Here is a 16,332-nt window from a genome sequence, read left to right as displayed (position 1 = left end):
GTTCCCAAGTATGGATGTGGTTGAGGTTAGTGGGCTGCCCAATGTTTGTCTTACAGGGTTGGCTTGTGTAAAGCCCTTACAAGCGATGGAAAACATTTTTTAATCATATTCATTTCAGGTTGGGAGTAATGTCAGGTTTAGTTTATTAGGTGTCTGCATGAGGTGTGGTGTGGTGGATGCCACATAACGGTTTTCAGTTTCTTGTACTTGTAGGTTGCGGCTGATAGATTGTTCTTATAGCAGATTCTTTGAGATTAGTGGTTGTTCAGAGTTGGGATTTGTATTTCCACCGTTAATTCATGATGAATCATGCGGTTCTCGTGCAAAAGATCATGAGATTAGTTGTAGCAACATAACAAGTGCTATGATAATGACCATGATGACATTGATGATTATCCTGCTTGAATTACTATTGTTTAGGGGCCATTGCTTGGTGTGGTACCAAGAACTTGGACTGCCTCATGGGAGAATGCTAGGGGTAACTGCTTAGTGGCTTTTAGCAACTTATGCCAAAGGTTTATATCCTATAATGAGTAAACAAACCTACCTCTCTCAGCAACCTGATTATTGGGGACCAGCAATAAGGAATGCCTGCTATATTTTTTTAATTGTGGGAGTTTCTGTTATTGTGTCCAAAGCAAGGCCGGATATTGCGGGGACTGGTGTTTTTAAATAGAAGTTTGGCTACCTGCTAAGGACCATCATTGCTCTCAGACACACCAGCACATTCAAGAGATTTTGTCCGTAACTTCAGTTTTGATTTATTTTGATTTTTTTCCCCGTAGCCCTTGTTCTTGGGGTTCCATTTGCATATGAGGCCTCATGGGTTCAAGGAGATTAGACACTTGCTGTTTTTAATTGTCGGGCAATATGTGCCTTGGGGGGCTGGCTAGTTTCGAAGAAGGTTCGACCAGAATAAAGGAGTGAGTGCAGAATATGTTACATACAGGTTGAATGAGACAATGATTACGAGTCTATGACAACATAAAATTATATTCCTGTATTGTGATTACCTTTTGTCTATATCCTATCTATCTATAGCCATGTTAAATGTTGCAAGTGAACTTGGATGCTGTATTAATAATCTGTTGAAATATAGGCATCAAGATCTTTCGCTGGATATTCTTCTTAAGCTTGTCAGGGTATTTGGTTCAGTGATCTATTCAAGTTTGTCAGCGTCATCCTCTGTTGGTGTGGATATTGAGGCAGAGCAAAGGTATGATTGGATCTTTCCCAGCTTTATCATCAACCTCTTTATTTTGTCTTTTGCTATTTAAAATTCTAGCTTGAAGAGCGTAAACTGATTGGTGGGTGTTGAAGGCTCGAACGTTGTAATCTCTGCTTTATCGAGCTTGAAAAGGTTAAACACCGTCTTCCTGTGCTTACAAGGTGTGTCTGTCTTTAGTTGGCTGGGTTTGCTTATTTGACATAGTTGTCAACTTGCTTCCCCAAATTATTAATTATTCCGTTTTTTTTTTTTTTATTTGTCCCGTCGTTGAAATAGAAGAGGAGGATCAATTGCCAAGTGTGCGCAAGAGCTGAATCTTGCACTTCAAGAAGTTTCAAGAGCATAGTTTGATTAACAACACGAGTGAAGAATTCTTGACCATACAGGAATGTGTTCTCTCTATTTTAGTTTGGAATGTTATTTTGTGGGAGTATCCCTTATATAAAAAAAAGACCTGAATCATTGAGAAGTGGAAGTGAATCGCTGTGGTCCTTTCCATGTACATTCATGCCAAGTAGAACAAATTAACTACTGAGATCCGGCTGTGTCTCGAAACTGGAACAGGAAGAAGGGAATGGCAGCTCTCTGACTCTGGTGTTTGTTGCTGCTACACAGTTTTGACGACGAGCTCATCATTTTTCTGGTTGAGAAGGATCAATTCCCACCTTATTACCATTTTCTAACCCAATATCTGGAAAGTTTGTTGTAAGTTTTAGATGCTTGTGTGAAGAAGTGTATGAATTTAGTCATCATCGTTTATGTAAAAGCAAAGTACTAACGTGTCTTGATTTAATAGAAGGGCCTTTGAATTGAAAAAAGTCAAGTTCATTCAAATTGCATACCGATCTTTTGATTATAAGGAAAGTAGAAGAATGCTAAAGGTCAAATGAGGATCTTTCCTCTTTCTTTTTGATAAGTAAACGGTTGTGCAAGTAGCATTTTTTGAAACTGTTGTAGTATCAAGATGTAGGTTTCTTTTTTGGAGGGGGTGTGTAAATCGGTTTGAAATAAAGAGGCTAACCGAATATATAGCTTATAAGGGGCATACCTCAGATAGAAAGAAAAAAAAAACAAAGAAAAGAAAATGACAGCCTACGCCAAACGGCTATATATAGCTAATGGGACATATAAACGAATGTTTCAAATCCATCTAGAAAGAGGAGAAGGAAACAACAGAAACAAAATTAGTTGTAACTGAATTACACTTGAAAGAAAAGATCACTAAGAGTCTAAGAGTTGAAGATGTCAGCAAGCTGAAGACCATGCAACCTTAGCAACGATTGACGATCACGGAATCCTCACAATCAGCGTTTGACTATCTGGAGAGCATGAATAATTCGACCACTTAAGAGTAATTGCCCATCTGAAAGAGGCAGCATAAAACTGAGTGCACGGAGTAGGGATGAAAATTTTAACCGAAAAACCGAATCAACCGATCGAACCGAATCATTTTTTTGAAATTCGGTTGGTTTTACTGTCACTTTGGTTCGGTTCGGTTTTGAAATAGTTAAAAAATCAGATATCGGTTTGGTTTCGGTTTTAGAAGAAAAACAAACCGATTCCACCGAACCGAACCGATTATTAATGTACCCACATGCCATAGGTCAGATCTTATCCGTTCATCCACTGGGCCAAAAACTAATCCCTGCCATTCAAACCATTCACTGACAAGCAAGATGAAAAGTAAACCTAATCTAACCTGTTCTCTGTTGTCTTCTCCTGCCTATTCTCACAGTCTCTCTCTCTCCACCGGTAGACCGTCTCTCTCTCTCTCTCTCCGCCGGTAAACGGCGACCCACTTTCTTGTATCCACAAATCCATATGAATCTCACCTGTTGGCTGCTCATCTCATTCTAGAAGCCAAGATCCCAACCAATTTTATGTTTCAAGAGCTTTGAAATCGTCCTTGTTCAAGATCTTTCTGTTATTTTCTTCTGTTGATTTCATTTTTGGTTTGGTTTGTGTCATTTATGGTTGTTTTTTGCGTTATCATTTCTTGCTTAGAGCTGTTATGAGTAGTCTCATTTTCTCCTCCATCTGCCACCGTTTTTTCCTCTCTAAAACTGATGGAACCGAACCGTTCCGACCACCAACCGAACCGAACGGTTATTCCTAAGAATCGGTCCGTGTCGGTGTGAGATATCCAAAAACCGACTCGGTTGGTTCGGTGCAAAAAGTGGGAAAAAACCGAACTGAACCGATTTCATCCAAAGCACGGAGTATCATATTCTAAGGGGCAGCAATGCCACAACCCCAGTAACCTTGTTGACAGCATATCCTGAACCAAAATCAGCAGCCTTCATACTACTTGGAGATATATACTGTGCCAATAATGACGGTGCACAATCTAGACATATATAGATCGCATCACAGCTTCACAATGACCCTTTGACTCAGCATAAGCTAGTTATACACCGTACTAATATTGCTAATATTATATAAAACTGACAGAATGGATTCCTAGGGACATCCCCTAAGCAGGAACGAAGTCATGATTTTATAAATGCGGGGGCCCAACTATAATTAACATTTTGAAATTTCAAGATACCAAAATCTTTATAAGTAGTTTATTTGATTTGAATTTTGAGGGGTTTTTTTTTGGGTAATGAGTGGAAATCAGATTGAAAAAAGAAATAAAATCAATAATTGAACGGAAAACTTTTGGGAAACCATGCGCAAAGAGGTGAGTTGAGTTTTGGGATCCAAAACGAACACATTCTTAACGCATTTAAATAACACCCATACAAAACACAAATATTTCGGTGCTCTTAATAAACAAAAAACAACTAATATTAATACTGAAATTCAAAAAAAAAAAAAAAAAACCCGAAACAGCGCAGGAGCCATGGTCCCCCATATGCCCCTTCCTAATTCCGTCTCTGCCCCCAAGGATAAGCAATAAAGAAAATAATAAGAAGGGTAAAATTACATAAATTATACCTAAACACGTGGTTTAAGATGATCGAGCAACCGGCGAACATAACTCCACATCTATATGCTGTCACTTTCCATGGTAGAAAAGGTTTGCCTGTTACGTCCAGACTTGCTCTGGTCGATACCAGGTTTTTACAGTATCAGCACGCATGCATCGCTACAGTCCAAACAAATTTACAGACACCAAGTGGGTACAAACACAAAGTAGGTTAGGATCGAAAAGAGAACATAAGACACATGAATTTATTCTGAAACACTGACTTGATTTCATTTACAACGGGGAGAGTATCCCTTTTATAGGCGTAAAAGGGACCTCCGGTTACATCATAGAATCCTCCGCTTACATCATTGAACAGTACAACTTATTATTACAAGTTACTATTCTTCCTATTACTCCTGACTACTAGTACTAGTTTACAGACTACTTTTACATTTATTATTTTCCTAACTTTCACTTTACAGACTTTAGACTTTCACCCCTCTCCGGAAAGAGGACAATACTACCTCACTTTATATTACAGTACACACCGATAATATGATACAACAACAAACAGTAAACACCAATAATTTCATCAAGTGTTGAACTCCAGTGGGTAAAGTTACAACCAATAGTAGCAATAGCAACCTGTGGAAATGTTCCACACTTGTAGAATAATGATAAAGACAATGAGGCCCTTTGCATTTTTGTTGCTCACATCACAACATTCTTGAAATACTCACATCTCCCACTCTTCTTTTTTCACTCAAATGCTAAAGACCAGGTTCCTCCAACTCCCTCTGCTTATCGTCACATGATTCCCCTGCTATTTATTACCTCCTCTCCCAAAAAAGTGTAGCGGACCGAACGCAACTGCCCGCAGCCAATCGCCACTACCGTATCTGAACTGGGGCCGGCTACTGGCCGAGAGTCATCCGTGGGGAAAGTTCTGTTTTGAGATCTGGCGGCGTATGTGATTCAAGCTCGGCCACCGTCGGTGGAGAACATTTGTCGGCATGTTCCTCACACATGCCACCCGTCGGGCTTGGCCGTGTACCAGGTTCGGCCAGGAACGGGGTTCGGTCAGATACGAGGCTCGGCCACCCGCTGGGTCACGTGGCCCTTCACGTGACAGAAACGGTTATGCTAGAAGATAATGATGAGAGCACATGGAAGGTGCTAGCTCACGCCAAAACGGTTATCGGATCTATTCTGTGAGGTCACAATGACGCCATTTGGCTCGTGTAAGGCACATGATGATACTTGGAGAGCAAGTCGGGGAGACTCTATAAATACTGAAGGATGATCACTTTGGAAGGTACACACGACACTACCTCAAAACCCTAACTTCTCACTTGATTCTCTGCATATTCTCATCCTCTCGCCGGAGGGCCTTGCCAGGCAACCTCGGCCAGATCTTAGTCGTGCGTTCACTATGCAGGACCGGGCGAGAAGACCAGAAAACCCACGAGCCAACGGAGGAGGGTTGCAGGTCGACGAATCACGGGCCACACAATTGGTGAACCCGACGTGAATCAAAACTTCTGATCCAAACGGCTCGAACCTCCTTCAGCCCATCCTCTCCTCCTTTAAACAACCACTACAGCTTCGATTACCAGGGTGGAGATCTGGCAGACGTCACCGTCTCAGGGGCCAAAGACGCCAATGGAAACACAGTCCTTGCACCGTTTTTAAAGAGGCACATGTCCATTTCACTCCCCCCCAGTTCAGGCCTCTCCCCAGTAGCGGACAACGTAACAATGGCCTACATCCGCTTGTTACAACGTCGCGATGAAGAGAGGGACAACGAGCTGGCAGCTCTGAGAGCGAAAGTTGCCCAAACGAAACAACAGATGCAGCGAGACGCCGCTCCCGCTACATCTAGATCAGCCGGAGGCAGAAACGGGAGGCAACGAAAGTAAACACCCCCCCCCACCACCGCCACAAGAACGTCCTCACGAAACCGGCCACCATGGCTCCGTCAAGGACCGCCTTGGCATCCCACCAGATCCAGGTGATGCGAGGGAGATCATACTTTACAAGCGGAACACGACATCTGGAACACACCGCTCAAAGGGCCACCACGATCGAACCAACACTAGGGATACCGAGTCGTTTACAAGCACATACTTGACTGGTCGCGCAGAATTCTCTCGCACAACGGTTTCCCACCGTAGCCGAGATTTCGTGGAGACCAGACGCCATGTATCTGAACGACTCAGGGAAATCCCTGCAGAAAAGTTCGACAACAGCAACCAGGCTCGACGAAACGGAAAAGGCGTGCGTATTGACGAGCCGAACAACAAAACCAAATCCCGTAAGGACAGAGGAGAAACGGTTGACAGACATCGCCGGGTGACAGCGGACTTACGAGACAAACTCCGGCATCGAAACCGTGAAAAGTCTCCCGACAGAGACTCCAAGAGAACAAAGACGGATGAGCACGGCAAGCCACCGCGCCCTGGTTTTGAGCGGCAGCTGAAGGATCTCGGCGTTTCGCCCTTCACACCCCACATAATCAACACGACAGCCGAATCCAACTTCCACGTGCCAAAGTTTACAAAGTTCGATCCTACCACATGCGAAGCCTACACCCACCTAATCCACTTCCGTCAAACCATTGAGCTATGCACCATAAAGGATGAGATCAAATGCAAAGCATTCCCGTCTAGCCTCGGTTCCCTTGGACTCCAGTGGTTCAACAAATTACCCGCCGGATCCATACGGAACCTAGCCGACCTTGAATGCGCTTTCAACACCCGTTTCATCACAAGCAACAGGACGGCCAAGGAGCCTGAGTCATTGTCCCAAATGCGGAAACTCCCATCCGAAACTCTCCGTCAGTACGCCGAACGATACTGGCAACTGTTCAACGAAATTCCTGGAATCGATGAGTACTGGGCCGCAAGAACCTTTAAAAATGGCTTGGAAATCAACAGTAAAATTCTAGATGAACTTGCTATTCGACCACCTCATGGGATGGGTGAGTTGATGCGCATCGTCGAACGTTTCTGCGCTCTTGAAGAATTTTACGCGGACCGTGCTGCACAAGGGCTGACGAACTCAACTACAAGCTTTCCAATGGTCACATCTCAGCTGCCAGCACTAGTCACAACGCAGCAACCTCAGCCAAAGAAACTTGTCCACAACATCAAGGAAGGAAAAAGCCGCCAGCCGAAAGCACATGACTATGTGGCCGAAACAACACACTTCAAAGAACCTATTTGGTCCTTTTTGAAGGAGATCATGAGGCAACCTTGGTTCGAATGGCCAACGGGAAAGCTGGGCACAGACACTGGTCAAGCAGATCAGAACCCACAGAAAAAGTGCTCGTACCACAACGAGCTCGGTCATTACACAACCGCATGCGCACCTTACAAAGCCCTATTGGAGCGTTTGGCAGCACAAGGCCATCTCGATCAGTACATCGATCAAACCAAGACACCCACCCGCCCACCTGCTGGCAATCCCAACCCAAATGAACCACGACCGACGATACACGTTATCCACGGCCCCGTAACAAAGGAATTTGAATCAAATCTTCAGGCCGACCTCAGTCGCGCATCAACTTCCAAGCAGGTACTCACGGTAGGACCTGGATCCAAACATCCACGACCAAAAAAGTTACCCAAATGGAAACGTGTGCAAACACCACACTCCGACGCCCTCGTCGTAACCGTCCAAATCGGAGTACATGACGTCAAGCGCGTTCTGATCGATCAGGGAAGCTCGGCGGAGGTCATGTACTATGACTTATTCAAAAAGCTTGATCTCCCAGAAACAGCTTTGCAACCCGCCGAAGTACCCCTCATTGGATTCAATGGAGCACCCGTTTGGCCACTTGGTCGAATCTTCCTACCAGTCGTCGTTGGCTCGAAAACATTGAGCGTCGAGTTCATCGTCGTCAATGTACCAAGCCCATACAACGCAATTCTTGGCCGAACCTGGCTACACGGCATGTAAGCAATCGCCTCAACCTACCACCAGGTCGTTCGCTTCATCGGGATCAATGGAAGACAGAAAGATCTACGAGGTGACCAAATAGCCTCCAAAAAGTGCTACGTCTCAGCCGTCCACAATTCCACCAAAGCCAAGCAAGTGCAATGGGTTGAAATTCCAGACATCACCATGATTGACGACGTCGGCCAGCAAGCCGAAGACAAAGCAGAAGAGGACCTCGTCCAAATGCCAATCAACGAGGATGGCTCTCGGTTCTTCTTAATCAGCTCTTCCATCAGCGAGGCTGACCGCGAAGAAATGTTCCAATACCTCAAGAAAAATATAGAAGTCTTTGCCTGGACCCCCAACGAAATGCCGGGGGTCGATCCCAATTTCATCAGTCACTCTCTCAACATCAAGAAAGACGCTAAACCTGTCATCCAGAAGGCACGGCGTTCTGCAGCCAAACACGCCGACGCCGTCATCGAAGAGGTCAAGCGTCTGCTGGAAGCCAATGCCATCCAAGAAGTACAATACCCAACATGGTTGTCCAACACGGTGGTCGTCAAAAAGAAAAATGGCAAATGGCGAGTTTGCGTGGATTATACCTGTAACGCCCCGAATTTTGGGTACGTTAAAAAGACATTTTATTCATAAAATCAAATGGAGTCTGGCTCTTATTACAACAAAACTCCTACAAGAGTTCAATATTTACAAAAATGAAGGGGGTTCTACGATTCCTAACTACAGCTCCTCAGCTCCTCCATTCTTGCCAGCTCCTCAGCTCCAAAAGCCTCCACGGTGAACTGCTTACCCTGATCATCTACAAAATCTGACATATTATACCGGCGTCGCCACCTATATAATATGTCAGGGTCACCAAAAGGCAACACCGTGAGCTACAAAGCTCAGCAAAGTAATCTCATACCCACTAACCCATAACTTATAAACAACGCTATAATACAACATCAATTTCCACATGATAAGTATACACACAGTTAATCAATGACACATCCACATTTATTAATCATCTATCGTTGGTGTCCAAGATTTCCGGGTTTCTCCTACGCGACTCATCGTAGATTGTGTCAACAATTTCATTTACAAAACAACCTTTCAAAAATCATTTGCATTGGCTCCGTACCGCGGATAACCAAGCTACACACCCAACTTTTTTTAAAACCATTTGCATTGGCTCCGTACCGCGGATAACCAAGCTACACACCCAACCTTGGTTCCGCCGCGCCGGGTTTCCAAGTATCCTCACAATGGTTCCGCCGCGCCGGGTTCCCATTGGCACACAAAAATATTTGCATTGGCTCCGTACCGCGGATAACCAAGCTACACACCCAACCTTGGTTCCGCCGCGCCGGATTTCCAAGTATCCTCACAATGGTTCCGCCACGCCGGGTTCCCATTGGCACACAAAAATATTTGCATTGGCTCCGTACCGCGGATAACCAAGCTACACACCCAACCTTGGTTCCGCCGCGCCGGGTTCCCAAGTATCCTCACAATGGTTCCGCCGCGCCGGGTTCCCATTGGCACACAAAAATATTTGCATTGGCTCCGTACCGCGGATAACCAAGCTACACACCCAACCTTGGTTCCGCCGCGCCGGGTTCCCAAGTATCTTCACAATGGTTCCGCCGCGCCGGGTTCCCATTGGCACACAAAAATATTTGCATTGGCTCCGTACCGCGGATAACCAAGCTACACACCCAACCTTGGTTCCGCCGCGCCGGGTTCCCAAGTATCCTCACAATGGTTCCGCCGCACCGGGTTCCCATTGGCACACACACAACCTCACAATGGTTCCGTTTTTCCCGGATCCCATTGGAACACACACAAAAACACACATCACACAATGGGCTACCACGTCCGGCCACATTATGGTTTTCACAATCCACGCAATGGGCTACCAAGTCCGGCCACATTACGAGTTTTCATACTCACAACGGGCTACCAAGTCCGGCCACGTTGCGGTTTTCAAAACAGTTCAACCTTTCCAAACGTTTCTTTTACACACACACACGACTCACATAATGCCACCCAAAACCGGTCATTATGTACTTTCAAAATATTTTCTTCCTCGAAAAATATTTCCTTTCATTAACCACACCCTAGGTGTCATGTTTCTACTTTCTCGGTTCTCGTGTCTCGTTTACATACAAAGACTCCGCGGTAGGACAAACGTAAGCAAGAATCATCCTAACAAGATCATCCAATTCTATATTACTCATCACGCTTAATTACTACTTATAGCATAACGCCACATGTACGGACGCCTTTGGAGTGTATCACTTATGCTTTATTCAAAGCACAACGCCACATATACGGACGTCTTTGGAGTGAAATCACTTATGCTTAATCACACCACAAGTAATACAAGCAATTTATATATACATACTCATAATCATCTTAAATATCAATAATACAAATACTTAAAGATAAGTAAGTAAATAAAGACAACCTACTTTGTACTTGGGGTGAACGATAAGGATAACTACATATACGTAGAGTTATGGGACAAGGAATCCGACATATAAGTAGGGAAGTGAGTAGAGGTATTCTACCTTACTTCTTGGCGGTAGGGCGGCTACGGAAAGTACGTCGGCGGTCGGACGGAGTAACTTCCTACGGTGGTCTCCGGTAGCTTCGAAAGAGAAAGGTATCTCTCGAAACTTCTACTTGACTATTACTACTACTACTTTTGGATCGAGAGAAGTGGCGGTTTAGTGGCGGTCTAGGTTGAGTTTCTTGAAGAACTCAAGAACTACTCAAGAACATGAAGAACAAAAGCAAGAACAAAGAAAGAACACAAACTTTTCTAGAGAGAGAAGTTGCTAGGTGAAGGTGTGAGTTGAATGAGAAGCATGGGGTGCTATTTATAGGCAAAACCTTGGCTCCCTCTCCCTCTCTAATGGCCGGCCCTCTCTCTCTCTAAATCCTCCATGGATTTGCTCCATTAAGTCATCAAATCACCTCACATGTCAAGCCATGCCTTGTCCAATCCAAATCTTAGGTGTAAGGCTATGTAATCAACTAAGATCTTAGGCTTTTTAGGTGAATCTAGGTAATTATAATCTAGGTTTAGCTTGTAGTCAAGGTCTAAGGCTAATAAGGGCTAGGATTGTGTCATAATGGTCCATCATAGGTTGTCATTAGGCATAAAAAGACTTAGGCCTAATAAGGTAGCTTGCAAGGCTAGGTTTAGTCCTTGGATTGGTTTATGGGAGATTTGTTGCAAGGATAGGAGACAATGGTACAAGATTTGGGTACTAATCAATTGAAAGATGTACAATGGAGAGTTAGTTTTGGTTAGGAAGAAGATTCACCAAGGATTTGAAAGATCAATGAAAGATCAAGGGAATCAAGGTACACATCAAAATCTCTCTCTCTCTCGGCCTCTCTCTCCTCTCTCTCTCTCTCTCGGGTCTCTCTCTCTCTCTCTCTCTCTCCCTCTCGGGTCTCTCTCTCTCTCCCTCTCCCTCTCTCTCTCTCTCTCTCTCCTAGTACTACATATATATATATATACATATAAACAAGAAAGAATAATAAAGTACAAGGTACAAAGATTCACAAAATCAAATACCCAATAAAGAAATCCAATTAAGCACATGTTTGATTAAATAAATAAACTAGGGTACTTTGTAATCTAGGAAGATCAACTCCCCAATAAATTAATCCAATTGGGTACAAAACCCCAATACAAAATAATAAAAAGGTACTTAGGAGAATATTAGGCCTTAAAGGCTATAAGGCTACTAAGTACTTTTAAATTAAAATATGTGTACTTTCATCACATGGGCAATTTAGGAAAAATGACTAGTTGAAAGAATAACTCTTTTACCCAATGGATAATAAATTTCCTAACTTTTATTATCCAATGGACAATAGCTACTAGGAAACTTTTATAGTAAAATAATCAAGGAGTACTTTTAAGCATGTGACAAAAGCCCTATATTAAATATAGGTGTGGTACCAAGTACCCCAATTAAATAAAAAGACTAGGATTCTCCCCATTAAAATAATAATAAAGTACAAGTCAAATCAACTTTATTGGAAGGTTCCCTAGTCACATCGGTACTTTATTTGGTCAAAAGACTTTATTACCCAAGGGTTACTAACTTCCCTAGCGGTGATTACCCAATGGATAATAATTCCCCTTGCGGTTAATAACCATTGGACAAAAGAGTACAAGTACCATTTATTTTAAAATAAGATTTTGAAAGACTACATGTACTTTTATAATAGAAAGTTTATTATCCAATGGACAAAAATTACCCTTGTGTTTATTAACCAATGGATAATGGAGGGGTGGGAGAATCCCCAATAAACAAAGAATAAATGTACTTTGCACATGTTTTTATAAATCATTAACATATTATATCTTGTACTTACCAAAAATATTTTAATAGGAGGCCTATTGTCCAATGGACAAAGATTACCCTAACCATTATGGACCAATGGGTAAAGGCAAAAGGTTCAAAGGTTTCAAAAGGTCCAAAAGGTCCATCTAGTAACTAGGTAAGTTGGTTGCTCGGTTCCTCCAATTAGTCGGTTGGAAACTAACTAAATTGGTCACGTAAGGTTTCTAGTCGAGAGTTTAACCAACGACCGAAATCTAACTACGACGGAAAATAACAAGAATCATATAGCCACCCAAGAGAAAATAAGTAATTTAAATAAAATTCAAATATTGAACGAAATTTTTATTGACCAAAATTCAGGGTCGTTACAATACCAATCTCAACGACGCTTGTCCAAAGGATTGGTTCCCACTCCCGAAGATTGATCAACTTGTGGACGCAACAGCAGGCCACGCTCAGTTAAGCTTCCTCGACGCGTACCGTGGCTACCACCAAATTGCCATGGACCCCGACGACATAGAGAAAGCTGCTTTCATCACACCATATGGCATCTTCTACTACCGCGTCATGCCCTTTGGACTCAAGAATTCAGGCACAACATTCAACAGAGCAATATTCAAGATGTTGCAAGAACAAATCGGTCACACCGTGGAAGCTTACATTGATGACCTGGTCATCAAAAGCAAGAAGGAATCCAACCACCTACGAGACTTGGCCGAAGTTTTCGAAATCCTCAAACTACACAAGCTATGGCTGAATCCCAAAAAATGCGCATTCGGGGTAAGCGCGGGGAAATTCCTCGGATACCTAGTCACCCGAAGAGGTATTGAGGCCGACCCTAACCAAATAAAAGCCATTAAAGATTTGCGCCCACCAAGGACAATCAAGGAAGTACAGAGGCTCACTGGGATGGCAGCGGCTCTAAACCGATTCATCAGCAAATCCTCAGACAAGTGCCACGCATTCTTCCATGCTTTGAAGGGAAAAAGCTGACGCAGCTTCAAGTGGACTTCGGATTGTGACACCGCTTTAGCCGAACTCAAAGAATACTTAAACTCGGCCCCTCTGATAGTGAAACCCAAGGAGTTCGATACTTTATATCTCTACCTCGCCATGTCCGCCCACGCAACCAGTTCTGCACTCGTGCGGCGGGATGGCGCCATTGACATGCCAATTTACTTTACAAGCAAGACGCTTCTTCCAGCTCAAACTCGTTACCTGCCACTTGAAAAGTTAGCCCTTGCTCTTGTTTCAGCGGCTAGGAAACTCCTGCCCTACTTCCAATCACACCCCTTCGTCGTCTTAACAGAACATCCGCTCAAGAGCCTCTTTCGAAAGGCTGATCTATCTAACAGGGTCTCCAAGTGGGTAGTAGAGCTAGCAAACTTTGATATCCGTTTTGAACCACGAACGGCAATCAAAGGACAAGTTCTTGCTGACTTCATTGCTGAACTTACTCCAGAAGATATTGAACTTCTCAACATACCCTAAGCAATGGTTGGTTTGGGTTGCTTGGTGGACAAGTTTCAACCTTTGGAAAAGGTTGGTGAGAGATATGGGGGATGTGGACACCTCTTGTTTGGATATTGCTTTTCAAGCAAACTAAAAGCTCCTAACGTGTTGTACTCCACTAATCATGACTTCTGGATGTTGAATAAAGCAAGTTTGATCGGACGCTGACTGGCGCATGCGAGTCTGGGACACACGCGCGCGAGTCAACACCAAAGGTTGACCAGCACGCGCCAATTGTGGACTAGCGTGCGCGAGTCCAAGCCATCCTGATCTAGTCCACGGTCCAACTTGACCATTTGACCAACACCTGGCACTTTGACCCGTGCGCTCTGGGTCTCAACCAACGCTCTTTGGTAGGTTTAAGGGTTTTGCAAACACTTAAAGCTCAAACACTCGACATTCTCGGGGTGTTCTTGATTCGTTTCATCATCGCGGAATCAAAAATCAAAAGTAAACTAATCTGGAAGCCCAGATTGGGGTGTCTACAGTAGGCCCTCTTTAACGGCACTTGAAGCACCATCGACTTGGTACAAGTAACATTAAAGATTTCTAGACACTCCCTCAAGGCTATCCAGAAGAAAATGCAAACATGTATATTAAAATACCGTGCATCAAGAGATCGAAGATGGGTGGACCATCTCAAGATCATTGGAAGAGAGTTTGAACTCTGTTGGGGAAACGAGGATGGGCGGACCATCATTGAATGCCGAGGCGGACTTTCCTAGGGAATAATCAATTACGGATGAGTGGACCATCGCTGACTGCAACTTGTGTTGACTCCATTGGGGAATAAAAGATCTTGGACGGGCAGACCATCGTTGATTAATTAAAGACGGATAGATCGTCGTCGATCGATTTGAGAGACAGATAGATCAGTTTTCAGAATGATCGTGCCGTTGACAAAGAACAAGCGGATCATTATACAAATGATCGTGTTGTTCAAAAATTGGACAGGACCGGCTGTCTTTGATTTGAATCGTCTTCGATTGTAATCGCTGATTGAAATCAGACGGATAGATCATCATTGATTGTAATCGTTGATTGAAATCAGAAGGATAGATCGTGCCGTTGTTAATTTGGACGGGCAGATCGTGCCGCCATTGATTGAGACGAGCAGATCGTGTAGTCGTTGATTGAGACGGGCAGATCGTGTCGTTGTTGATTTGGACGGGCATATCATGTTGTGGTTGATTTGGACGGGCAGATCGTGCCGTTGTCGATTTGGACAGGCAGATCGTGCCGTTGTCGATTTGGACGGGCAGATCGTGCCGTCATTGATTGGTTTTGCAAGAGATTTCATCGCATCTTGCTATGAGAATAATGCTGCAAGAGATTTTCAATCGCATCCGTCGACAAACAAATCGAGGATTAGGGAGATTTCCATTGCCTCTACTAAACAAACAATAACGATACCACAAGAGATTTTTCAATCGCATCCATCGGCAAACAAAGACTTGATGGAAACCATTCGGGCATAAACTCCCATAAACTGGCCACATTCTTGTTTTCAACAGTTGATATACACAATATGCAAAGATGTATGCTATATGAATACACAAACTTAAAATGCATACCCTAGCTAAGGGCGGCTCCTAGGAGGACAACGATGCTTAAGGACTATCATTGAGGCCCAATACTTTACTGTCTTTTGCTTCTGAGATGCACACCCAGATAAATAGACATTTAAGCGTGTCGGCGTGCTCCAGTTGACATTTAGAGGCAGTGGCAATGGGCATGTGTGCTCTTTTTCCGATGCTTGGGCAGATATGCCGCATCGATATGCTTTGCTTGGTCTTGAGCTGACGTGCCCTTGCCGTTCACGAGTTTCCACAACTTGAGGATTACAGATGTTTAGGGTAGCAATGTAAAAATTGCATTTTCCAGTTTATTGACATATGAACCATTTGCTAATATCTAATTTGCATTGACAAGTGAACTGAGTCGATACACAGATATGCGAACATGCACAAACTCGCCTAGCTCGAATGAAAAGGAAGAAGAGCCCCCAGATGCGACACGGACTCTTAGACACATGGAAAATAATGAAATTTTGGGCATTAACGAGCCAAAACTCAAATATCCTCTTGACAGGTGAAACTAACACTTGCGTAAGGTCAAATAGGTGTATAATGACCTGTACAAATTGACAAAACTGGGAAAAGTATCCCGAAACGATAATGGATTGAAAAACTGAAAAAATGTCACAAAGACGGACATAAGACGCAGATAAAGACATGTATAAGCCCGGACTGAAACTGACACCTCCGTGCAGTCACATTAGGTCCATATGACTTGCACAGCATGACAAAACTTGGCAAAAACCCCTTGAATGACATTCAAAGTGCTTTGAACCTGAGATGGAAAATGAT

The 16,332-nt window shown here is 43.6% G+C and overlaps 2 protein-coding genes across 7 annotated transcripts in view; both read left to right on the top strand.

Annotated features, from left to right (window-relative positions):
• The window catches only part of LOC131311929 (katanin p80 WD40 repeat-containing subunit B1 homolog KTN80.4), a 30,468-nt gene extending 18,282 nt beyond the window's left edge, over nt 1-12,186 (top strand). Inside the window, exons 16-19 of one of the 6 annotated variants that reach the window (XR_009195657.1) lie at nt 1,100-1,216; nt 1,321-1,389; nt 1,505-1,667; nt 12,177-12,186. Coding sequence is in view for 4 of the 6 variants with exons in the window: in XM_058339571.1 (XP_058195554.1) it covers nt 1,100-1,216; nt 1,321-1,389; nt 1,505-1,574 (256 nt within the window). In the remaining 2 variants the exon portion in view is untranslated. Of the gene's footprint in view, nt 1-1,099; nt 1,217-1,320; nt 1,396-1,504; nt 1,730-1,796; nt 2,058-12,176 lie in introns of those variants that run through there. The other 5 variants (XM_058339573.1, XM_058339571.1, XM_058339572.1 and 2 more) reach the window with 5 other exon arrangements.
• On the top strand, nt 6,951-8,102 carry LOC131309471 (uncharacterized). The gene has a single exon (XM_058336099.1). The coding sequence runs from the start codon at nt 6,951-6,953 to the stop codon at nt 8,100-8,102; it is 1,152 nt and encodes a 383-aa protein (XP_058192082.1).
• Nucleotides 12,187-16,332: the final 4,146 nt, after the last annotated feature.

Source organism: Rhododendron vialii, chromosome 12a (genome assembly GCF_030253575.1).
Source record: "Rhododendron vialii isolate Sample 1 chromosome 12a, ASM3025357v1".
NCBI classification, from domain to species: Eukaryota; Viridiplantae; Streptophyta; class Magnoliopsida; order Ericales; family Ericaceae; genus Rhododendron; species Rhododendron vialii.
This window is presented reverse-complemented; position numbering and strand designations above follow the sequence as displayed.